General features: G+C 37.2%; 1 protein-coding gene across 1 annotated transcript in view; it reads left to right on the top strand.

The window, feature by feature from the left end:
* ITGA1 (integrin subunit alpha 1) overlaps positions 1-24,718 on the top strand; it is a 71,146-nt gene that overhangs the window by 20,996 nt on the left and 25,432 nt on the right. The window contains exons 2-9 of the mRNA XM_086479778.1: positions 6,725-6,845; positions 9,754-9,866; positions 10,830-10,918; positions 11,011-11,125; positions 11,790-11,917; positions 17,907-18,055; positions 20,838-20,988; positions 22,268-22,433. Coding sequence (XP_086335904.1) covers positions 6,725-6,845; positions 9,754-9,866; positions 10,830-10,918; positions 11,011-11,125; positions 11,790-11,917; positions 17,907-18,055; positions 20,838-20,988; positions 22,268-22,433 — 1,032 coding nt within the window. The remainder of the gene's footprint in view (positions 1-6,724; positions 6,846-9,753; positions 9,867-10,829; positions 10,919-11,010; positions 11,126-11,789; positions 11,918-17,906; positions 18,056-20,837; positions 20,989-22,267; positions 22,434-24,718) is intronic.

Raw genomic sequence — 24,718 nt, 5'->3', positions numbered from 1 at the left:
GTCAAAAATAAGGGTAGGACATAAAGGGACCTCGGGGCTTATAGATAAAGCTAGATGGTAGGAAAGAAAAGCTATAGTGGGATGTTCAGGAGGAAATGGTCTTTGATAGCAAAGAAGGATGGGCCTAGAGGGGAACACAAAGATTGCAGGGACTTGAATGGAGTTAAGTGTTGATGGAAGAAATACGTCCAAAAGGTGGACTGGAGATCACTTGGGACAAGCTGAAACATTTTCTAGGAGTTGTTTCAGTTCCATCAAGCTGCTATATTTGCTCAGCCTCTGTACATCTGTGCAAGTCTAGCAGCTGATCTCACGAGATTTTCTGTACGTGACTGCATATTTCTAAAGCTTTTTCTCCCTTCTGTGAGAAACTGCAACATGCTGAGAATTGTGCCAATGAGAGGACTAATTTCCAAACTTTGAACAAAATAGTTTTATCCTGATAACTGTCAGTCGAGTGGGGCACATATTCCTGGTATCTGCTATTGTATTTCCAAAAGTTTTGCCTATTACATTGTGTTATTCATTTGTGACCACATTACAAAATGTTGATTCAGTATATTTTCAGGCTTGATGCTGTATTATAAAGCTATTTTCCAGTACAAATTATTCAGTACAAAACCAGCAGAGGAAGCTTTATTTAATGGGTTGTACAAAGCATTTAATTGGTTTTGAAAAGCATGTGGCTACTGAATCTGGAACGACTTTCAAATATATATTTCTTGGTCTTTTGGGGATATTTATCTACTTTTAACAAGAGGTCTTTTTTTAAATTTTTTGGTCTCATTCCAGAAAGTCAGTCTTTTGCTCTTTAAAGGTTAAAGATTAAAGAAAAAATGCTGGAGGCGAAAATATACAAAGGTTCTTTTGTAGCCCTGAAAATAAAAGGCTTGATTTAAGCAGTACTGAAAAAGTTTCAGAAGTTTAAACTTTTTTTTAATATACAGCTTTATTTGAAATATGCTGATATTTAGCCAGCCAGAATTGAATGCAGCAGGAATCCTACTGCAAACTCCTTGGCCTTCTGCAATAAGGCCAGGGCACTGTGGCCCCTGAGCTCACAGATGGCAATTGTACCATGCTGTCGTATTTCCTTCCACTTGAGATGTCTGTGACTAAAACACTTTTTCATAAGACAAGACTGTATAATTCTGCAGTGACGTTATCACAAATGAAGCAAAAAAAATAAAATGTGAAGATTCTCCCATTTGCTGGTCCAAGAATCCTGTTTCATTGAGCCATGATTTCACAAATAGCATTTTCATAGATATGTCTTTGCAAGCATACATTTGTTTAATCTTCACTTGCTACCAGCCAGATTCGGTCCAGCCCTGAACCCAAATCCACAGAGTTGATGCAGCCAAAAGATCCAGCTTTCAGGAAGTTTTATTTGATGGGGCTCAGAGCTGCACATAACTGAAGGACACAATTTATTCTCTGCTACTGGCTTGATTCTAGCTAGCTGAGAGCAGCAGCACAGGCTTGTACATGCCAATGCGCAGTGGTATCAATTTCCTCAAGTGAAAGAGTTTTCTAATTGCAGAGGATGATACTATTTGCCATAGTTTTGAAAATAAGCTTTTGTGGGAGGCCAAGCCAATGCTCCCAGTCCAGCTCCCCCTCACTGAGTAACTATCATCAATTGCTTCCTTTTATGCCATTTGCTTCATATGTTTTCTGAGATCACAACAGAGACAGGTAGTCTTTTGCAATATCATCATAAAATACTTTTAAAGGTAATCAGTTATTGCCTTATAGACTAGGACATCCTTCCTAATATCACTTAGCTTTCAATACATTTTGATCAGATGCACTGTTCTGTGTTGCTGTGTTGGACTCCTGTGTTGTTTGCAGGTCTTTAAAGTATACTTACAGCATCAGTGGTTTTAATAAGTGCTGTACAAGACATTAAAGCAATATTTTTATTTTTTTTTTAACTTTTGCAAGAGGTCCAGGTATACGAGAACTCCATAAAAGTTCTTAATCTCATTTTAATCCTCAGCTTAAATTTCTCTGTCCCCTTTTATTTTCCAGGATGAAAGAAATCTGATTTTTTTTTTCCTTATAATAACTTTTTTTGAGTTTCCCAGTATTTTCCAGTTGTGCATACTTTTGCAAGATGTTTCTACTTGGTTTATTGTCCTTGATTGCACTTAGACCTGCTTTGTTTTAGTCTCTTCTTGCAAAATGGAGAGGAATTGATAAGGACACTTAAAATGCTATAGCAGTAAGTGTGAAATGAAACAGAAATAACACTTTGACCACAAGCTGATGGGGAGAAGCAGTCTGCAGCCAACGTGTAAACCCTGTTCAATGCAAAGTGCAAATTTGTCCTTTCCCATTTTCACAAAAAAACATTTGTATTTCTCAGAATAACCACCTTTTATAGAGGATGCAATTGTTATCTACTAGAGAATATACACAGATAAAATATCGTAACTGAATTTTTGCTGTTCCCTTGGCTAAATCAGTCTTCATGATGTCATTTGTTGTGGTTGATTTGTGGTGATGTATTTTCCATCAGTGAAGGGCCAGGTCTTAGGCTTTGTTCTACCATTCAGATCATGTTTACATCCATCTGTTCAAGGAAAATAAGGTTCCCTATTCTGCAGCTTTCTGTTTGCAAAGGTTAGAGTGGTCGGGCAATATGCCTGTGAACAAGTGCCAGGAAATCTAGTTTTGCACAGTTCAGAAGCAGAATAACCAGGCAGACAGCAGGAATGTTTGGTTGAAAGAGCTCATTAAATAAAACACAAAAAAAATTTATTAGTGGCTACTGGACAACTATGAGCTACTGCTTCAGGTTTGTAATAGAAATAATATTTGGGTTGTTGTCTTGGTGACTGAGTGTTAACCTTTCACGTATAGGTACAAACTGTGCTCAGCAAAGAATGCTGCATGCATCAGCTAGTGTTCTCCTCAGCTTAAACCAATAGCGAGAGGGATGTTGTCCCAGGTTTTCTACACTGCCTCATTTCTTGTAGAACATGAATTTAAAAGCTGAAACTTCAGGTTTATCTTTTGATAAACATTTATATTCTGCATTTCTGACCTGTATTTTTAGTCATTCTGTTAACACAACACGAAGTAATTCAAAATCTTAATTTAATTTACCTATATTAATTGTCATTAAGTATATGTACCTTACAAAAAATGGTTTTTTTCTCCTTAATCCCCATAACTCTCAAAATAACCCTCTCTAACTTCCCTGTGGCTCTTCTTTTTCCACTGCTTCTGCCAATAGTCTTTGTAATTCTAATACACAAGTTTGCTAGAAACAGATGAGAAAGAAGAGAATGTGTGCATCTTAGAAACTGGAATTTTGGAAGAGTGCAAGCTAGATATTGTTATTAATGTGGAGTATCGTTTTCAGTCACAATCAGTGGTATTTTTAAATGTTCTGAATCATCAGCTCGTGTGTACAATGTTCTTCATATTGAAAAATGAAATAAATTGTGAAAGGTTGCCATAATTTAGTTAACAGTGTAATGTGGGTCACTGTAAAATCCACTTTTCAATCTGCAGGTTTGAACATGTCTTTGACTATAAGACTTCCTTTTACAGAATCTGTGGAAAACTTACTAACCTTTAATTATTTAATAACTCTTAATCATTTATAAGTTAATCTTACACTGCTTACCATGACCCTTACTTTTATTCAAAAACATTATGCTTGTGATGTTTCATAGCAGATGGAAGCCACAGAAGGTCATGTAATATATCTGCATATTAAAATATGCCGCACAGTTTATGTATGAAGTCAAACTTCAAAGCATCTGATTTCTAACTAAGATAGAATGGGAAGATGAGAGAGCAAAAGGATAGCCGTGCTGGATCAAATCAAGACCGTGTTTCGTCCAGTATCTTGTCTGCAGGAGTACATGTAAGCCAATAGCTAGAGATAAAACTTAACTCAGTAAGCATATATAATATTCCTCTTCCAGTTTCCGAATATTTCCAGCTGAGGGGATTTCTTGAACCAGATGTGCATTCTCTATGGTTCTTAACCTGCAGTGGTTTTGTCTTCCATTAAGTTATTCAGTTACTCATTGAATACATAACATTTAGCATCCAAAACATCCTTTGTCAGCAAGGTCTACAGGACTATTCCATGCTGTGTGGAGTCACCTCATTTTTATTTCTGACCAGTCTGGCCCATCTAGCTTCTTTTAATTCCTCTAGCTTTATTTTTCATAAGAACACATTATTATTGCTGGTTCCAATTTGACCTTACTCAGAAGCACAAGGATTTAGGGGGTTAGTAACAAATAGCTGGCATTTTTTATTCTTCTTCTAGTTTGCTTGTTTTAGCATTTCACATTTTCAAACTTGCTGTTATAGCTATGAGAATTGGAAGTGTATTCATTAAAATTATGAGATTTGAGTATATCGCATAACAGACCAGGAAATTTCAAAACCATTTAGTATGGTGAATACTCAATAAAAATCAAAATAGTTGTCAATACTGCATCATTGTGAAGAAATTCCTTGACTTATCATCAGATGATGGAATGATAATGGATGATATCATGATGGAGTGTACAGAGCACAGAGTTCATGTGTAACCTTTGGTAGCTTGGAGAAGGTAAATTGGAAGAGATAAGCTGGAATCTGTGGCCTTTAATATTTCATATAGTAGTATGTTTTAAATATCATAAGGTGAGAAAGGGAGAAAACCACATCTCTGAAGACCTCTAGAAGGACAGTCTGTCCATCTTATTCAGGTTAAAGTGAATAGACTTCTGGACATCTTTAACATGCAGGTCGACATGGATAGATTTTTTATCTACCTTTATTCTTCAACTAGATAATGAACTTAGACACCTAACTTTAGCAGGCAATCTGATTAGAACCGTATCGTTGTCTAGAAGGTTATTGTTTTTTATATTATTATATTATGATATTAAGATATTATGATATTACGCTATTATTGTATTATTATATTATTATATTGTTATATTATTTTTACTCTGAAATTTAACAAAAGAAATTTTGAACCAGTGCTAACTTGACTGAATTTTTAAAAATCGATTTTGTTGATTTTTATTGTTCTTTGCTGACCGAAAGTAGGAGCGGAAAACACCTGTTGCACATAATCAGGCATAGCAGAATTTCTTTAAACATAAATGTTTAAGGAAGACAGAAGATGCATGGATTGCTTTTCCAGCAAATTACTTCCCATCAGACCGTCAGCCATTATTTTTTTCTTATAATTTCCAATTAAGTTTTTCTGAAGAATAAAAATAAACTCTGGTTTAGTTTGTTCATTTCTTTATATTTCCTGACTCTGACTGGAGGAAGAAAAATTAAAATAACACAAATTAAACTTTTCCTTTTTTGCTGTCCAGTGAAACTGGAAATACCTACTAAGTGATAAATAGCCTTCTTTGATAATTTTACTGCATTAAGCAGGAAATGAGATGCTGAGAGAGACAGATGAGCATTGACCACTTGAGAGCTTAATTATAGTAACAAGCTTTTTATAGGAATATCATTGTCTCAATGGTGAATAAAACAGATGTATTTTAGTAACTGGACATTATTTAGGTGCTTTGACATGCAACAAGTATTATAGATTTGGGTATTTTTGTGTGACTGTTAAATGTCAGCAAATATTCATGAAATGTTTCTTTGAAATTAAATGAAAGTTGTCTATAATTGTGTTTTTAAATAGTCTTGATGTTCTACAAATTCAACTAATTTTTGGCTCTTGTGAATTAAATACACAGCTCTGCAGCAGCAGAGTCAGTGGTTGCTTTTGAAACTGACTTCAACAGGACAAAGATGGAAGAGATCACTGTAAGAAATAAAAAATAAAGGAAAGATAAATAGCATTTTTATACATAAATAGTAATTTTGTCTTCTTAATGAGCCTCACAGTGATTTATGATTATCACTTTAAGTTTTCACCCTTTATCCTCTTTTTTCTGAAATTTGCTATACAGTCGTATTTTTACAGTATTTTCCCTGATGATGATCACTGAGCTTTAGGGTATGGGAAATCGGTCTGAAGAAGCAGCTGCTGTCATGACTGATCTGATCATAGTCCCACACTACTATTGTAGAGCAACTTTTCCTAACTGGGTAAAAGATTTCTGCAAATAGTCACATATGGGTACTTTTGAGATGGCTGCATCTGGTTGCATTAAAGATTTATTCTGTTCTTTTCCAAATATGAAAGGCTTACAGGCACTCTAGAATAAAATTAAGGGAAAACTATATGCTTTTTTTTCTCTAATATAGATTATAATTAAAACCTTTTCCTCATTCTATTCCTATGTGTGTCTTCTGCAAACCATTGAAAATTAGTTAATTCTCAAATTTATGAAAACCTGGGAACTACTACCCTGAATAAGGGAATATTTTGTGTAAAATTCTTACATTAGAAATGCATGGAGCTAAAAGCAGTAAAAATCACTAAAACATTATTTTATTTACTATTAAAGGTAATAATATTTTGCTTAATGTTATTTGAATTGTGATTTATAAATAAGTGGTGGACTTTGCAAAATAGGGTTTGGATACAGTTGCTAACATCTCTGAATTTAGCTATGTATGTGTGTGTGAGGAAGTATGTTTTAAATCTCTTACCAGCTATGATAAATATGCCCAACATGCTACTTTCAACCCCTGTGTCATACCTCCAGTTAAGTAATAATTGAACCTTGGTTTCTTAAAAGTCTTGGGGTTTATTTGTATTGCTACATATTGCTTTTTTTTCAAGCTCTCCTTCACCTCGTCGGCTCTTCCAATGTTGATGTGAAAAATGCAATGACCTTCAGTGGCCCCCTGGAAGACATGTTTGGGTACACAGTCCAACAGTATGAAAATGAGGAAGGGAAATGGTAAGCTGTTTTTCTTTTCTTTAATGGAAACTCCAAATTATCAGGTATTCAGTGACTCAGGTGCTATACTATTATTTGTAAGTATACCCGATAAGTAAGGATCAGATTCTGTCAGTCATATTTCTTAAACTTAATTTCTTAAATTAGTCCTAATGAAACCTGGAAAGACTGGGAGACTGAAAGATAAAGATCCAAATTTATATCTGCATTTATTTCCTCAAAGACATAAATGAGTTCACAAAGTGGGTAAGTTCCTTAGTTGATGGAGCCAAGAAAGTTTTGTGTTGTGCCTAAGCCCTCTTTTTTCCTTTTACTAAATAAAATATTTATCTTTTCCTTGTTAATGTATTGGCAGTGAAATTGGTCTTGGTTTACCTTACTAATATGTATTATGCATTTTTTTCTAAAGTTTTCTGTCAGAGCTTGTCTGTACTGAATTTTTTAACTTGTAGGAAGATTTCCTTATCAAAGTACGTATTAATATGGTACTCCGCCTTCCCTTTTGGAGGGCTAATTATGTCTTGCAATTGGTAATATATTCACATTTGGGACTTGGAGCTGCCTTCTTAACCTGTCTTTTCCTTCTTGTTGTTCTGAACTAGAAGTTGCATTTTGGCATGCTTACTGGTATTGCTTCTTGGTCTTTTGATAAGAACCTGCTTATGCTTCTCCCTTATAAAAACAACCTTCATAGGCTGACCCCTGGCTGAAGGACTGAATTACCAATTGAGTGCTAAAAGGTTTGGGAATCCTGAGTTCTCGGTCATTCTTTCCAGATTGCTCTGGTTTTCCCAGAGCTTTGCCAGTAATTTGACATTCTCGGTAAACCCAGGGACTCCAATGGGCAGTCTGGAACAACAGGCATGTGGCTGCATGACAGCCAGGTCAGAGTGTCCTGCAGTGCCCGAGCAATGCCCTCTGCAAGTGCTGGGGCTGTCCGACTCTGAGAGTCTGTCCACCACTGCAACACAGTGTTCACCATTAACCATAGGCGATGTTCAGGAATTAAATTGCAGAGCCTGCTTTTGAAAATGCTATCTCTTGATTGCCCACCTTACGGGATGTTTAAATATACATCTGCATGAGGGTCATGGGAGAATAATAATGACCTCCTTTGAGCTAATTTAAGCCTTCAGGAAATGATATCCACTCTATGAGCTGGGATCTTGTAAAGTAAGCTGTAGTGTTGTAAACTGGCCTGAAAACTTTCAAGAGCAAAAAATAATACTCTTCCAGTAGCTGAAGGAATCTAAACTAGTGTGCTAGATCTGAACATCTCTGAAATTAAACTCCAGAGCTGCTGTTAAATTGTCAAGCTTTCAAGTTGCTTTCAGCTTAGTAACATCCAGAGTAGCAAATCTGTAGGTTAACAGTTAAATATATAAAGCAGCCTTTTGATGCTTTATCAACTGCTATAACACTACCTACATGCCACAGATAGAGCTTTTCAGGAACAAGTGTGCTGTGAAACTGACTGCGGTTGTTTCTCGATAAAACTTGTGTCCCCTAAAAAATCTCCCATGAAAAAATGACAAAACAGCCTTTCAGACTACTTCTTTTTGTTCACGGGGCTCCTTTCTGAGGAAAGAACAGTACAGGGACGTGATTCTGCTGAGCATTGATCAACATTGATCTCCCGTGGGATGTCAAACACACTCAGCTTCTCTGCAGTTAAATGGAAGTCAAGAATGCATGATAGGCTGTGGTGCCTGTTTGTACGTTTTCATGTAAAAAATGCATACACTACAGCATATAGCTTGAAAAAACAGATTCAGGATATACTTGGATAATTTTATTTTGCTTTAGAAATAATTTATTTATTATTAATGAAAAAATCTTACTGGATTACAATGAGCTATTCCAGTATGGTTTTTTTTACAGGCTGGATTGTGTAGTGGGTTTAAATTCTACTTTTCGTCTTTATTAAATCTGTAGGCTACCTTTTGCCTGTTATGTCATTCTATTCAAATATATTCTGGCTGGACTCATTAATTTATGATTAAAGGTTGAAATGGTTCTCTCAATAACTCTTCACAATCATCTAAGTGCCCAGGAGTAAATCTTACTGCAATATTACTTTTAATGGCAGGATTTCTGTTTCCAGTGTGTGCTGTGATTTCTAATTTAATCCAAGTTCTTCCTTACACATATAATGGAGCCAGTTGTTATCTGCTGGGTAATGCTGGGCTGTTTATTGTAGCTAATGAAGATTTGAGAACAAAATCAGTGTCTGTCTCTAAACAGCATTTCCTGCTGAAAACTGGATTTAGGAGGGGATGTTAATTTGTGATGCTTACAAAGTACTATAGAAGAATGGTGATTTTTGATCAGACCAAATTCTGAAAAAAAATTTTAAAGAATTTAAATCTTAACAGTTTTTAAATTTGGATTTTTTTAATAATCCTTTTAATAATATTATTTTTCATTAATTAGAGGAAAAATTATGTATTTTACACTGCTGGCTCGCATTAGTTAAGACTGAATTCTTTGGGATGCTTGTGAGCCTCTCCTTTGTCATTTGGTCTCTCAGCATTGAAAATACATTTTCCTCTAAAATACGTTAAAGATCAAGGAGGTATTAAAAAACCCAGATATTTCCTTCTATATTACTTCTAATACTCGTCATCCAGTAATATTGCTTTTGTTTTCCAATGGAATTTTAAAAAATCTTACTCTATTTTGTAATTTGCTATATAGGCACATTTCCTTTCTGTGTCCTTATTAAAGAGGAGACAGAATGGCTGCTTTTGCTTGTACCCAAACTATCAAAATAGATACTTTTCTTGCTCTCCATCCTGTACTCCTAGTGTGGAGCTTGCTGCAGCTGTGCTCTCTCTGTAAGTTTTATTTGCTGACTTATGTGCCTTTTAAGAAAGAAGACATTTCAGGTAACTTATTTCATTTGCAGGGTACTTATTGGTTCACCATTAGTCGGCCAACCTGAGAAAAGAACAGGAGATGTATACAAATGCCCTGTAGGAAGGGACAACCAATCACCCTGCATAAAACTGAACTTACCAGGTATGAAAGAAAATAAAGCTGTGTCGCATGGAGGAATAACAGAGGTCAGGTCTTAGGAGATCTTTAGCTAGTAAATATACATTAGGATTGTTACTATGGAGAAAATTTACTTAGGATTCCAGAGCTACATGTGGAGGATGTTGTGTTTGTAGCATCAAAAATAATTTTCTTTTAAAGCTTCCCATTGTCCTATGGAGAAAATGCTCATAATTTTAGAATGGGCATTTGGCTGTTTTATCAAAACTGTCATTAATAGACTGTGGTTGGCAGTCCTGGCCATGGAGCTAGAACACCTATGGAGCATAGATTCATGGATTATTATTTCCAAAGCTCTCTAAAGCCAGCGAGAGCCTTCATAATGGCATCAGTAAGCTTTTGAGGAGAATGTAACTAGCTAGAACCAGGTTGTTGCATCTTAATATAATACAGGTAAATATTAATAATTTTCTTGCTCATGTCAAGAGATATGCAATGTAGACAGGAAGAGATTTCCTGTTAATATGAATTTTGCTAAATACACCTGTTGTGGTATTTTTTGTCTCCTCTTTTCCCTTGAAAACCTAAATATTAGTAATGTAACATAACAGTAACAAATTTAAAAGCTGTTAAGTCATTTATAGTGGGACAGGGTAAAAAATTAATGTTTGTTTTCTAATTAACAAAAGTGTGTGAACAGTAATCTCTTGCTTTCGTTGTGCTGTTATTTTTACTTACTTTCTTTTCTGTGGTTCGAGAAAACTATTTGAGACAGCAACCCAGACAAATTTTCTGGGATAGAAGCCAGTCTCAGAAACTTTTCTTGATTGTTGCAATTGAAGGAGGAGGAAGGGTGCTAAAATATTTAATGAAACCAGTATCAGTCTGGGTTTTATTTTAGAAGCTGGAAGCTCCATGCCAGGGGATATATACTTTAACATTTTGGTTTAATGTTCTCAAATATTTAACATTTTAATCTATTTATAGCTGCTACTTCAGTTCCTAACGTCGTGGAAGTAAAAGAAAACATGACTCTTGGAACAACCTTAGTGACTAACCCAAAAGGAGGTTTTCTGGTAAGAAAGGACTTTTTGGCAAATTTAAAAGTAGTCTCTTTTTTCCTCATGTACCATAACAGAAACATTTCACCCTTTTTCATCTTTTAAAGGCATGTGGACCACTTTATGCTTATAAATGTGGGCGTTTGCATTATACAACTGGAGTTTGCTCTAATGTCAGCTCCACTTTTGAAACCATCGAGGCGATTGCTCCGTCTGTTCAAGGTATGCATGCCACAGGAATTCTCTTTTGTGTCCAAAAATTTAAAGTGCCAAACAAGACAAATGTATACACATAGGCATACCAAAAAATATGAACTGCTTAACTTACTTACTGGCATTACCAAGTTAAGTAAATGTTTTCATTGTCCGTATATAACCTAAATTCTTGCTACTTTTGGAATTTATCTCAGTATAAACAATCATTGAAGCGCTATGTAACATCCAAACACGATTGCTAAAAATAGTTACTTATGTCTTTTACTTATGACCAAAAGACTCTTTTTAAATAATGATGTCATGTTAAGACCTAATACAAACCAAATTTAGTAATATAGATAAAGATCTTAAAGACCAGGTCCTTTGGAAAAATCAAAAAGGAACAGATTGACATTGAAGAATGTAGGGGTCACTGGTAAATACTCCAGTTATGTGATGTCCTAATCGCATTCTTAAGGTTCTGCTTACAAGAGAGTACCTTGCTGCTAAAGGGAACATAAACCATGAAACTATGATGCAAAATTGATGAATGACAGTTGGTATCCAACATATCAGTTCAGCCCCACTGCAGAAGGATATGCATTTGTTACTAATCACAAAAGTAACTGGAGCTATGAGAAATATTTGATGCTTGTTAGTATCAATTCTTACGTGACAATTTGTGTTGCAGTTTGTAAAACCCAGTTGGACATTGTCATAGTCCTTGATGGGTCCAACAGCATTTATCCATGGGAGAGTGTCACAGCCTTCCTAAACAGCCTCCTGAAAAACATGGATATAGGTCCTCAGCAAACACAGGTAACATGGTAGATATTTTATGGTTATTTAATTTGTGAGGAAAAAAAGGATTTACAGGAAATGGGATGAGAGTGTCATCTATGGGGCTTTTCAGTTCCAAGAACTTACAGCAATGGGGTACTGAAACAGAATAGCTGAAACCACAACTAAGTCAATGTCTGCCGCCAAGCAGTGATGTCAGGGAGGCTCTCTCTCCCCTCGCCAGTCAGGCAGTCTGGAGAATCCAACTTGCTAACCTAGAGACAAAAGTTACGTGCATTAAGTGAGGCCATTTGAACATTGTCCTTTCCCACTTCCTTCCTCTCCACAACCACTTCTTTTCTTCTTTTGTACTTAGCACAAAAGTAATTTCTGCTTCTCCAAGGCACACATGTGTGATTCAGACCACCTTTGATTATAAGCTTTTTGGGGCAGCGTTCAATATTTTGTACTGTGAAGCACTGAGCACGCAGCTTTTAAACATTTGAAATCATAATTAACGAGTGGCTGTTAAGTTGCATGTTATTAATGGCAGAAGCTGCATTTATGTAAGTGGGGAGGGCCAGATTCCCAGCTGCTATAAATCAGTGTGGTTCTACCACAATTAACAGAGCTACAACCAATTACCACAGCTGAGGATCTGACATGTTTCACAGTCTGCTGAACAGAGTATGTAAATACCAATTCCAGCAGAACTGGGGAAAGAGGGAAGCGTGGACACTGGGATACATTTTAACACAGAAAGCTTTATTAACAGCAACAGAAGAAATTGGGTCTTCCTTTCATTTCTCCCTTTTCCGTGTTCCAAAATCAAGGATTTTCTGGGATTCTGTATGGTATTTGGTATGCTGCAGGTCAATACTTAGAGTTTTATGCTATTTCACGTTAGCTTCTCATGTTCAGCTCCTGCCTTCACAAAGCAGACTGTGAGGATGTGTAAAGGATACCTCTCTCGGCAGAGAGTATCCCCATCATTTTCCAAGTTAATTGGGGTTTGTGAGTTATCACCCAGCTCCCTAGTTGGCTGTACAGAACACTGGCTGATAAAATTATTACCTATAAACTGTCAACTTTGCAATTGTGTCCTGTTACTTTAAACACACTGTTCTTCCAGATATTGTGAGGAAGAAAGAAAAACCACTTTGTCAAATTTAACAGAAAGCAAAACAAGTTTAAAAATTCTTCGTGGTCCCTTGAGGTGGTGATTACTCAAACATGTGCCATCTTGGGAAAATACTTAAACCTGAACTTCCCACTACAGGACAATGGCTGCATGGAAATCATCACTAACTTCTGCCCAAAGGGCTCAGTGGGAATAGTCCAGAGGGCAATCAACGCTACTGCACCCTCACTCCTCTTCCTCACCCTTCAGTTCCTAAATTTTTACATTGCCTACCTCTGTTATGTTTGGTTTTGGAGTTCTGCCTTGTCTGTGTGGCTCAGCTCACTCACAAAAGGTCCCTTGCTGGCCTGCACTCCAGTGGCCTGTCATCTCCACCTACAGAATCCATTCTACCTGCAACTTGGCATAGCTACCCTCTTCTCATACATACACGTATTCAGTCAAGAATGTAAGCTTTGGCATCTGTTTGCTACAAACCTGAAACATTTGAGAGGGTGATAAGAATAGAGTAAGGAGGAGAGAGGCTGAAAAAATGGAATGGAAATGGAAGGCAAAAGCTAGGTGGAATTTTCTTGGTTCCTCTTACCTTCTCCCCTGCCTGGAACGTATCCCATCTCTCTCCTCTTCTCCAAGCTTCCTGCTTGGGAACCCTGGCAGAGCCAAAGGTAGTAATGAGTTTATACTGTCTCCTTCACCCGCACCGTCTCCTTTCTCAGAAACTGTGTTTAAATGACTGTTGAATGGGGAAGACGATCCTTATTTCTCCCCTCCTCTGGGGACACAGAGTAGAAATACAGGAACAATAGTTTATTTTCTGTCTGTTTAAACTGATTTTTCCATGTACATCATTTGGGGATTGTGAGCACGTAGAAATGAGTGGACTTTCACTGTCTTCAGATTGTTTTCCACTTGCACAGGAAAGGAATGAGATTATTACAGAATAACTCCTTAGCAGCTTGGGTGTGACTTGTTCAAAACTGTATTTTGATTAGTGGCTTGCAAGATTTTTTTTTCCACTCTCCCCTCCATGAACAATGGTCATTAGATTTGTAGCAAGTCAGAAGAAAATTCCTCAGTGTCCCATTGGCAAATTTGAAAGTGAAAGCCAGACAACTCAGATGCAAAAAACCAAAGACTGTATAATTTTTTCTGAAGTATTTCCTTCCCTTTCTCTTTCTATTCTCCAGAAAATCCACAACACCATACTGATGGTTAAACTGCATATCCTGAGCTTAGAGATAAAAGAAATAAAGGGGAAGTGGTGATAGAAAAGTGGAAAAGGAAGAAGGAATTAAATGAGAAAAAATGGTACAAGTAGGAACGAAATATTTCTCCTGGCCTTATTCCACGTTTTAATGTACCTGCAAAGCAAGATTTTTTCCCCTTTTTTTTATCTTTTCCTAAGATAATTGTCTTTTCAATATGAGGGTGTGTTTTTTAATTGTTTACATATGAGCAACCTTCTGTGGTAGAAGAATATCAAAAGAGAAAGCAGAGTACTTTGATATGTTCAATTCCAGCTTTATAGCTATGTTGGAACGGCCTTCAGAAATTTTCGGACATGTTTTATTTATCCATTAACATATGACATAGGCATTTCTAGGTGTTTGACCTGTACCGTATTATATCTGCAAAGGGATTGTATCAGTGGACTAATAAGTCATGACATGTCATATCTTACCATCAGTTTTATCTTCAGAAGAACAGAAGTTTATTAACTTCTGGATGAAGAAAGACTTTTGCAATAGTTCACAAGTAATTTCTGTCTGAGTCCCTGAGAACAAACAAAATGTAGCAGAATTAATTCAGTTTTGCTTTTATTCAGGTATCTTTAGGAAGCTCTGCATATGTGCTTCTCAAGGCATCTCTACTTTTATTTTATGTTAAATATGATTTAAGTACAATCAAAAATATTTCTGATTTTCCTTCACATCCAAATGGTGAAAATTGTAACATATAATTTCCATGTACTAAATGGTTTTTCTTTCATTTTGGTTTTCTTTGTTGTTGTTGTAGTTGTTTTTTACCAAAGAGATTAGCTTAATAATTTATTGGGAAAGCCAGAATGTACTTTCCAAATAAGGGGCTGTATTCACTTGTAGAACAAAAATAAATAATTGCCTTCAGAAATGTTTTGTCCCAAAGTAGAACAGTCCTTCACTTGCCTGTTCTCTCATACAACACTTTTTCACAGGAACTGGGGACAATTAAAGAATTATTCCCTTGAGTAATATAGAATCCATGGAATGCTAGGGAAGGGAACATAAACATGGGAATTACAAAGATGTTCAATAGATTATGGCCAGTAATGCTGGGAAAAATGTTAGGTTTTCTGGATTAGAGCACAATTACATGCTTCTGTGTAGTACTATTGCATTTTCCAGATTTAAATTAAACAAGCAAATCAAAACATACAATGCCTGTAAGCATCATTCTTAGGGTCTTGCTGAGGTGCAGTTTTAAGAGGTTTATTGTCCCATAAATGCACATATGCATCATGTAGATGTGTCATTTATAGTTTTCCATTAGATTAAAAGGCTGCAAAAGCTCAAACCTTCATTGGTATCTAACGGAATACAGTTGTAATTTTACAAGGTGGACTTGATTCTGTGATTCTATAGGAGACTCGAACATGTGGCCTAGTAGTATTTTGTCAGTTCTGGGAAGCTGTTCATTACCCTTTTTTAAGGAGTGGCTCATCTTTGATGCCATGAACTATGTAGAACATGATGATTAGTGTTTTCAAAGCCAGTGCTAAGGAAGGGTCCCACAGAACAGTTGTATCCCATAAGATAACCACATGCACCCCTTCCTTCCTGATTTACAGGCTATGCAACGCAGTGCACTTTTCCAGACTCAGATGTTCTTCCCGTTCACTTCCTGAGAAGGAAATGCTCAAAATGTTTACTTGCTGTGATCGTGGACAACATTTCCTTTCAAATAGGAAATGAGACAACTAGATGTCAGCCTGTAATCTTTTTTAGGAAAACGACAGCACCAGCCTGTGTCTCTAGAATCATAAAAGACTGGCAGCCACATTTCAGACTGGCAGCAGCCAACCGTTTGTTTGTTTGTTTGTTTGGTACCAATAAAATCCTCGAAGCTGCAGATAAAGAGCCCATGAATCCACAGCAGCAGTCTCCCTGGCCTACAATAGTCTCTGGCTACACTTGTGCGTGGTCCTGGAATACTTGAGGCACTCCTCCTGCTCCAAAAGACCAAACCTAATGAAAACCTCTTATTTATCACCAGTTAATGGCAGTCTTTTTAAATTACTAGCAGCATGCTGTTCAGATTATGCTGTGTGTCACTTTAGATGCCTGCCACAGAATAGTTGCCTTGGAGGGAATGGGTTAAAAATTTAATCTTCAGCTTCTGGTTGAGTAGATGCCACATGACTTCTCTGAGTGCTAATACAGTGTGTGCCCCAGCCTGTTGTGTAAACACTGTACAAGATTAATGGTTTGCTGCCCACAAGAACATGCAGCCTCTGAATGCTCTTGGCTGCAGGTGGAAGAGGGCACGCCTCCAAGAGAGAATTAAAATACCTTAAAAGTGAGCAGCTTGTCATAACTTTGAACTTACATCAGTTCTTCCAGATTTGATTGTATTTTCAAAATATACAGAAATGAAGTGGGATAGATTTTGCAACATATACCATTATAATTATACTCCCATAATCATTTTTAACTAGCTTTTCATAATGATTGTGATATTGATGTTTAGTATTAAATATTTATCCAACTCTAACCCTTATGCTGCAACAAACATTGTACAGAATCTGAGGCTATAAAAGTACCTGAAAAACCACCTATAAAGCAATTGCAAAGTACATACTAAGCCACTTCTAAAATGATATGATGGCATAAACATCCCAGAGGTCTTACTGATTTGCAGTACCTAAATGCTATAGTGCTTTTAATAATACATGAGTGAGACATAAATGTCATGTAATACTGCATTATCCTAAATAACACCTATAAATTGCCGTGTGTAACATAAAATTGAAATATGCTAATGGAACATTGTGCAGATTCTTCCCGGTAAAAGCTGTCAGGAACCTGCCAAAACATTAAAACTGACAGAGATGGGTGAGAGAAATTAATTAATATTTAAGAATATTGCTCATCTTTTTATTTCACACTTGGTTTAGCACCAGGTTCCCTCAGACATTTATGATTGGGTTCCAATCCCATGTGTTGATCTTTTGCACAAAGACTTGTCCTGCTGAGGTCATCTAGAGTCTTTACATCATTCTCCCCCATTCCAGAAGCCACCATTTTATTCACATTGTCCCCTCTGGCACTTGTCGGGTGTCTTACTTTGGCTTAACTCCTGCTAGGAGAAGAGCCATGTCCTGGACTGCCCAGAGCTGTCTTCGTCAAGATAAGGGTACTTTGATCTTCCTCCCACCCTGAGGGCCTAAATTTGTCATTGCAGTGCCATTTCTAGGCTAGATTTAGTGTAAATAAACTGTCAGATATAGGAATATTATATTTGGATGGAATTAAGAGAGTTGTGAGTGAACTGTGGCTTCATATGGTATAAGGAAAAATATTTTGAGAAGTTGTAACGGGTCTGCCTTGACCTAGAGGAGGGCAGAGCTGTGGCACAAATTGCCACATCAGGAAGAGCAAGGAGTTGAGCCTGCTTTTGGCTTTGTTCCTATTTTTAATAAAAACAATTTAGAAACTTCAACATGTTTCATGAGATTAATTGTCTTCTAGCCAGTCTTGCTCAAATGCTTACAAGTGTTTCATAGTGAGGGAAACACAGAGTTCGATCCTTTTCCTGGCTGTAGGTACAGACAGGCATTTACCCCACTGCAGGAGACAGAGATGCTTTCTTTAAGGGTAGTTGATTTTTAACATGAACTGTGTGTTTCAGGTTGGAATTGTTCAGTATGGGCAGACTGTGGTCCATGAATTTTTCCTGAATACGTACTCAACAACAGAAGATGTGATGGCTGCAGCCACGAGAATACGCCAGCGGGGTGGCACACAAACAATGACAGCCCTGGGAATAGATACAGCAAGGTACCTCACAAAATATTATCCTACATATGGTAGAAGCAAGCATAAACAGATATGGTGACAATTCTGATTTTATAAAGCAGTAATATGATGTGGCTGACATCTGTCTTCCTTTTTAGCTAAGCAAACAAAATTTAGAAGGGTAGATAAAGTCTTTCCAGCATCTAGAGCAATGGTATATGACACTCTGGAAAAGCAGCTGTCTCTTGCATGGCAGAAATAGGGAAAGAGAAGAGACATGGAGGAAGGTTGTAGTCCTAAGCAATAGACTGCCAATCTTTGATGTCCACACAGAGCATGTAGGAACTGTATGTGCAGAGGGATGAAGGAAATAAAGTTTTTCAGAGGAAACAGGAAAAAATAGAACTTTTTCTTGTTAACTTGTCTTCATTCTGAGGTTAAGATCATTGTGGGGCTTGAGCCCACACATCAGAAAGCCTAGGTATTTTATATACAAAGTCTTTGAAGGTTCTGGATCATTGGGAGATTAAAGATCTGTTGTAGCAATAGCATTATTTAGAAAGGCTTCCTTTATGAGAAAAATAAATCTGACTTCTGTAGAACAGACAGTAAATGCAAAGTCTCTCAGACACTTTCAATCCGTACAGTGTTGTCCTAGTGTCTTTTTTCTTTTCTACATTTTTTTCTGGCATGACAGCTTAACTTTATTCCATAAAAGATTGCATTTGCCCTTTCCAAACAACCATTTATTGAAATATGCAGCATCTTTCTGATCAACTATTTGACCAAAGTTTTGGTGATACTGTGTCTTAAATCCAATGAAATTCTTACATATTCACCAGTACTATTTTCCTTAGATACAAGTAGAAGTTTGAGGGAGTCTGAACAAGTTCATGAAAGCAGAACCAGTTGAGAATTGCCAAATACTCAGAAACCACAGGTGGTTCAGAAAGTCACTGTGCACCACAAACTGCTGCAAGCTCATCTATACAGAAACTATCAGCAAAAGCTTCCTCTGTTCTTGCAGTCTTCCTATCCATCTACTGTTGGCCATCATCAGCAGTAGATCTTAGCTTTCACTCGTGTGGCCAGTCTTAGAGATCTGTGGTATTTTTCTAAAAAGAGGAAGACCTGTTTCCTTCCTTCTTCTCCAGACCCATAATCCAGCCTCACCTTTTCTGGTCCTCTTCAGAGTCTGGGTGAGCAGCTGCCCAAAACCTGGGTGCTTGTGACACTGTTTCCCACCACATCCTCAGAGGGAAGCTTAGGAAGTGTGGGATAGATGAGTGGACAGTGAGGTGGGTTGAGAACTGGTGAAGGACAGAGCTCAGAGGGTTGTGATCAGTGGTGCTGAGTCCAGCTGGAGGCCTGTGGCTAGCGGTGTTCCTCAGGGGTCAGTACTGGGTCTGGTCTTGTTCAACATATTCATCAGTGACCTGGATGAAGGGACAGAGTGAACAAAACTGATGATATGAAACTGGGAGGAGTGGCTGACATGCCAGAGGGCTGTGCTGCCATTCAGTGAGACCTGGACAGGCTGGAGAGCCAAGCAGAGAGGAACCTAATGAGGTTCAACAAGGGCAAGTGTAGGGTCCTGCACTTGGGGAGGAATAACCCCATGCACCAGCACAGGTTTAGGAGTTGACCTGCTGGGGAGCAGTTCTGCAGAGAAGGACCTGGGAGTTCTGGCGGACAGCAAGTTAGCCATGAGCCAGAGACATGTCCTTGTGGCCAAGAAAGCCAGTGGTATCATGTGGTGCATCAAGAGGAGTAGGGCCAGCAGGTTGAGGGAGGTTATTCTCCCCCTCTACTCTGCCCTGATGAGGCAACATCTGGAGTACTGTGTCTGGTTCTGGGCCCTCTAGTTCAAGAGAGACAGGGAACTACTGGAGAGAGTCCAGCAGAGGGCTACAAAGATGATGAGGGGACTGGAGCATCTCTCCTACAGGGAAGGGCTGAGAGACCTGGGGCTCTTTAGCCTGGAGAAGAGAAGACTGAGAGGGGACCTTATTAACACTTAAAATATTGAAAAGGCAGGTGTCAAGAGGATGGGGCCAGGCTCTTTTCAGTGGTGCCCAGTGACAGGACAAAGGGCAACAGGCACAAACTGGAGCACAGGAAGTTCCAGCTCAACATGAGGAAAAATTTCTTTACTCTGAGAGTGGCAGAGCACTGGAACAGGCTGCTCAGAGAGGTTGTGGAGTCACCTTCCCTGGAGATATTTAGAACCCACCTGGTTGTGTTCCTGGGTGAACTGCTGTAGGTGAACCTGCTTTAGCAGGGGAGTTGAACTCGATTTCCAGAGGTCCTTTCCAACCCCTACCATTCTGTCATCTGCAGCTATAGAATTGAATTGGTCACCTCCACTGCCTCCACTCACCTGCAACCTATTTCTGCCACATCCCCAACACCCAGTTTTACTGTAGGTTTGCAGATGTGTGCTGGTAGGAGTACATACTTTGATCACTTGAAGTGCTGTTGTAGGGTGGAAATAGGTGGGGGTTTCGTATGTGGATTTCAGGATGGGTGGATGTTGGTTGGATCTTTTTTGAGCTGCCAAAAGCTGTTTTAAGGTCCAGTACTGTGTTTTCTGCTATTGCTCTCAAATGAGTGAATAATGAATGAATGCTTGTGAAACTCTTTGGGCGTGAACTGTCGTGTAAGTTCCAATTGTTGTTTGTATTTTTTCATGGTTAATATTTTATTTATAATACCTGCCACTTAGTTAATATAAAGACTTATAGTTTATGGTTGTCTCTGCAAATACAATGCGTATGCTAAATGCTGACATTGCCTTTCTCCAAATGCTTTATGTTCCCTTTAGGAAAGAGGCTTTCACTGAGGCTTATGGCGCCCGAAGAGGAGTACAAAAAGTAATGGTTATTGTGACTGATGGGGAGTCACACGACAACTACAGATTAAAAGAAGTGATTGATAATTGTGAAGATGAAAACATTCAAAGATTTGCTATTGCTGTAAGTGACATTAAATGGGAAAATTTAGATTCTTAAGAGCATGTTTCATCTTCCAAATGTAATTTCTGTTTAAAAAATTCATTTCACAGAATCTTTATGGAAATATAATCATTTCAGAGAGGAAAAGAAAAAAGCTGAAAAAAAACCATTAAATTTGCTTTCTGATTTTATAGCACAGAAAAAAAAGCAATCTCTCTGTCTTCCTGGTGATGACAGGTGTGTTTGCATGTGAAGCAAAAGGAGAAAGCATTTGAGGGGCAATATAAAATCAAATCTTTATGGTAAAAGCAATATTGAACAGAGTGGATTAGTTAAAACCTTCTGAGCAATTTCTATAGACACATTACCTACTTTAAAAAAAAAAGCAAATGTAAACCATCAACAATAATCTATTTTCTGTTGTTAATTTCAAAGGTATGTTGGATTGTTTCTTCTTCATTCCTATCCATCTTTGTTTTGTTATGAGACAGTTTCCTTCAAAAGCTAGAGATCATTAAAGAAAAAGTTGTCCTTGAAGCTGCAATAATTTCTAGCAATAAAGTCCTTGTCTAGAACCAGATTTGAATTGTCCCAGTGTCTAGGAATGCTAAAACATGGGAGTTTGTTTCTTATTTCTCTCTGTAAGCAAGTTAAGTGTATAGAGTACTTTTTTCTATGAAAAAGATTGTCGGTCTGGGAATCGGAGAAGTGAGTCGTTTTGTTCTGAGGCATCCTGAATTTTTACAGTAGTGGTGTTAAACTGCAAATGAAATCTAGTCTTGTACTGTGATGGAGCTGTTAACAGTGAATGCAAGTGTTGTTGTTATATGTATTTACAGGGCAAATCTGCACACAAAAAATATTATTATTCTATGACTAATTAGCTCATCATTAATTGCATACGTACCATGTTATGAGAACTGGTGGTATCTATGCAGAAGCCAGTGTAATTGTGTATTCTGGTTTGGGTATTGTGCTGTTTTTTCCTAAGTTAAGGCCTACTTCAACAAATCATAGAGTTGTATGAAGAAGGGAAAAAAAGGACAGTTGAAGATGGCAGACATTTCACCATACAGTTGCTTTGTTTGCTATTGTTGATATTTTCGGAAAAACAACTGAGCCCTCATGCGGTTCTGATCTCAATGGAAAGGAATGGTTTCAAATCAATTTGAGGGAAGTTTTCACGGAACAAATTAAGTTTAGAAATGATTCCCCAGTATTCTCTGACAACCTGCCTCAAAGGTATCGTTTAGAACCTTTGGTTATAAAATGTACCCTTGACTTCTTTTTTTCTCTTTAGATACTTGGCAGCTACAGCAGAGGAAATTTAAGTACTGAAAAATTTGTAGAGGAAATAAAATCTATTGCCAGTAAGCCTACTGAAAAGCATTTCTTCAATGTCTCAGATGAATTAGCCCTTCTAACTATTGTTGAAGCACTTGGAGAGAGAATATTTGCCCTGGAAGGTATGACATTATTTTAAATTTTACTTCATGCCTGCATTACAACTGAAGAAAATAGAAGATCGCCCTTTTATCTTCCTTTGCAATGTATTGTGCCACATAAAATGTATTATGCAGATATTTTTTTCATGCTGATCATAAAAATATTTTACACTAGACATCAAAAACATAGATAATGATGTCAAATATATTCAGATGGGTTAAAGCCTATGGAGACAATAGCCTAAACGTGTAAGTAACCATTACCGTTTTAGTTGGCATAAACATGAAGTTACCTTCTCTTAGGTAAAAAAGCATTGCCAGACTATATCCTGATTACCCCATGATGACGTGTTCATCTGTATCTTTGGGTCCTCCTTTTGGTTAGTTGTTAATTACAGCATATTACTTTGCTATACAAGTTAACGTAGACTTCGTATATGGAGTTGACAAGATACATTTTACATTTGGAAATGGTGATGGTACTCAGATTTTAGCACAGAAAATCATTCTCTCATAACATCTGCTTACATTCTCCATCCAGATTAGGCAATGCTGTCCAAATCTCTGTTTGTTTCAAGCATACTACTAGTAACAGAAGACTGAGTTTATCTCTTATAAATTGTATCGGCCAGCTCTGAAGGGATTTGTGTCATACAAAGAAAACATCCATCTATTTGGACTTATTTTTTCCAACATCTCAACTTTCCAAGTAGCTGGAATAGTGTAGTTTACAGATGGAACAAAAGATAATGTTGACTGGAATGTCGAAAAATAGTACAACTATGAGAGAGTATTTAAAAGTTTTTTAAATTGAAATTATATTTCTCAGACATATTTAGGTGGGGTTTTTAGTGTATCATTTAGCTTGATCAAAAATACTATTTTCAGCTGATTACTACTAAATATTTTTTTCTAGTTTATATGTTCTTATCTTTTTACTTTCTGGAAGATTTTATTTCCTGAATTTTGAAACAAATTAATCTGAAGAGAATTTAATCTCTCTAAAGCCCAAAGTTTAGCCTGCTTAAGCTCATTGAGTACTTCAAAGTTTGTTGAATAGAGGGCTCTTTTGTTAAGTCCCTGTTTACTAGGAAGTACACACTTTCAGTGAAAAAAACAGTTGTTCAAACAGAAGTTGAAAAAGTCTTCAATTTGTGCTTTGTACTTCTCAAAGAGTGAGAAAAATCGTTGTCTCTTATTAGTAGAGTAAAATCTGTTAGTTACACCTATGAAATATAATGGATATAGGATCAAATGTTAATCATGACAACAGATGAAGGATATGAGATCTAACATGACTGAGTTGCTGGACATCTCTGTGCTCAAATTAAAGATTTCGTGCCATAGCTCAACGCTTTGAACATGCCACTGGAAGAGATGGTCTCTGACACACTCCACCTTGTCCCTTTTAGCAATCAATAGCCATTAGGTAGCGCTTGTCACATGAAACCTCAGCCTCCAAATAGTGGAGTAAATCATGCTGACTTGAACTCCCTGCTGGTGGGAGTTCTAACACTTCCATTGACTTTAATAATTCATTCCTCTAATCATAAGAAAAACATTTGATATTAAACAAGTTCTGTAGCTTAATAAAATATGCACACAAATGTAATTATGTTGATGGTGGTGAACTGTTTAATTAAATGGTGTAAACGTTACTTGTTTATATGTTAGCACTTGAGATGACTAATCCTTGTCATCATGTCCTTCAGTATGTTGGTACTTTAAGCATTTTGTTCCTCTCTAAGTAGCAACAAGTTCTGCAGTACTCCTTGAACTGAGCTTTAATTTTCTGCAAAAGACACAGTAACAAATATGTACTTCTTGGAGATTATTACTTTTTGTTTAACATAAACCTATTATAAACTGTTAGAATATTTGTGCCTCTGTATATTTGCCTTATTTTCAATTTTTATTTTAAATAGACTTGGCTGTATTACAAAAAATATATATTTGAAGTGAAAAATGTTGAAAATTATTTTCAGGTACACTGTGCAAGACAAGCTAGGTAATTTCACCACTCCCAAAAGGCTTCTTAATTTCCAGATTTTCAGTGGGAACTCAGAGATCCGCTAAGATTTCTAGATAAGACACCTGTGATATGAGACAAGAAATGTTGCCTCCTCCACCTGTGAAAGTCACAGAAATCACGTAAAAATAGAAACTGAAAATGGTATCTTATCTTTTTGTCAAAACGTAGTAAGGTTGAGTTGTTCCTATGAGTTGGAGCTAGAAGATGCTGACTAAATCAGTTTCTGTTGATTGTTCAGGCATGGTTTCCTGTCTCCTCCAAAAGCATTTCAGGA

Source organism: Leptosomus discolor, chromosome Z, assembly GCF_034619465.1.
Source record: "Leptosomus discolor isolate bLepDis1 chromosome Z, bLepDis1.hap2, whole genome shotgun sequence".
Taxonomy (NCBI): domain Eukaryota; kingdom Metazoa; phylum Chordata; class Aves; order Leptosomiformes; family Leptosomidae; genus Leptosomus; species Leptosomus discolor.
The sequence above is the reverse complement of the archived record's forward strand: the minus strand, read 5'-3'. Positions and strand labels throughout refer to the sequence as shown.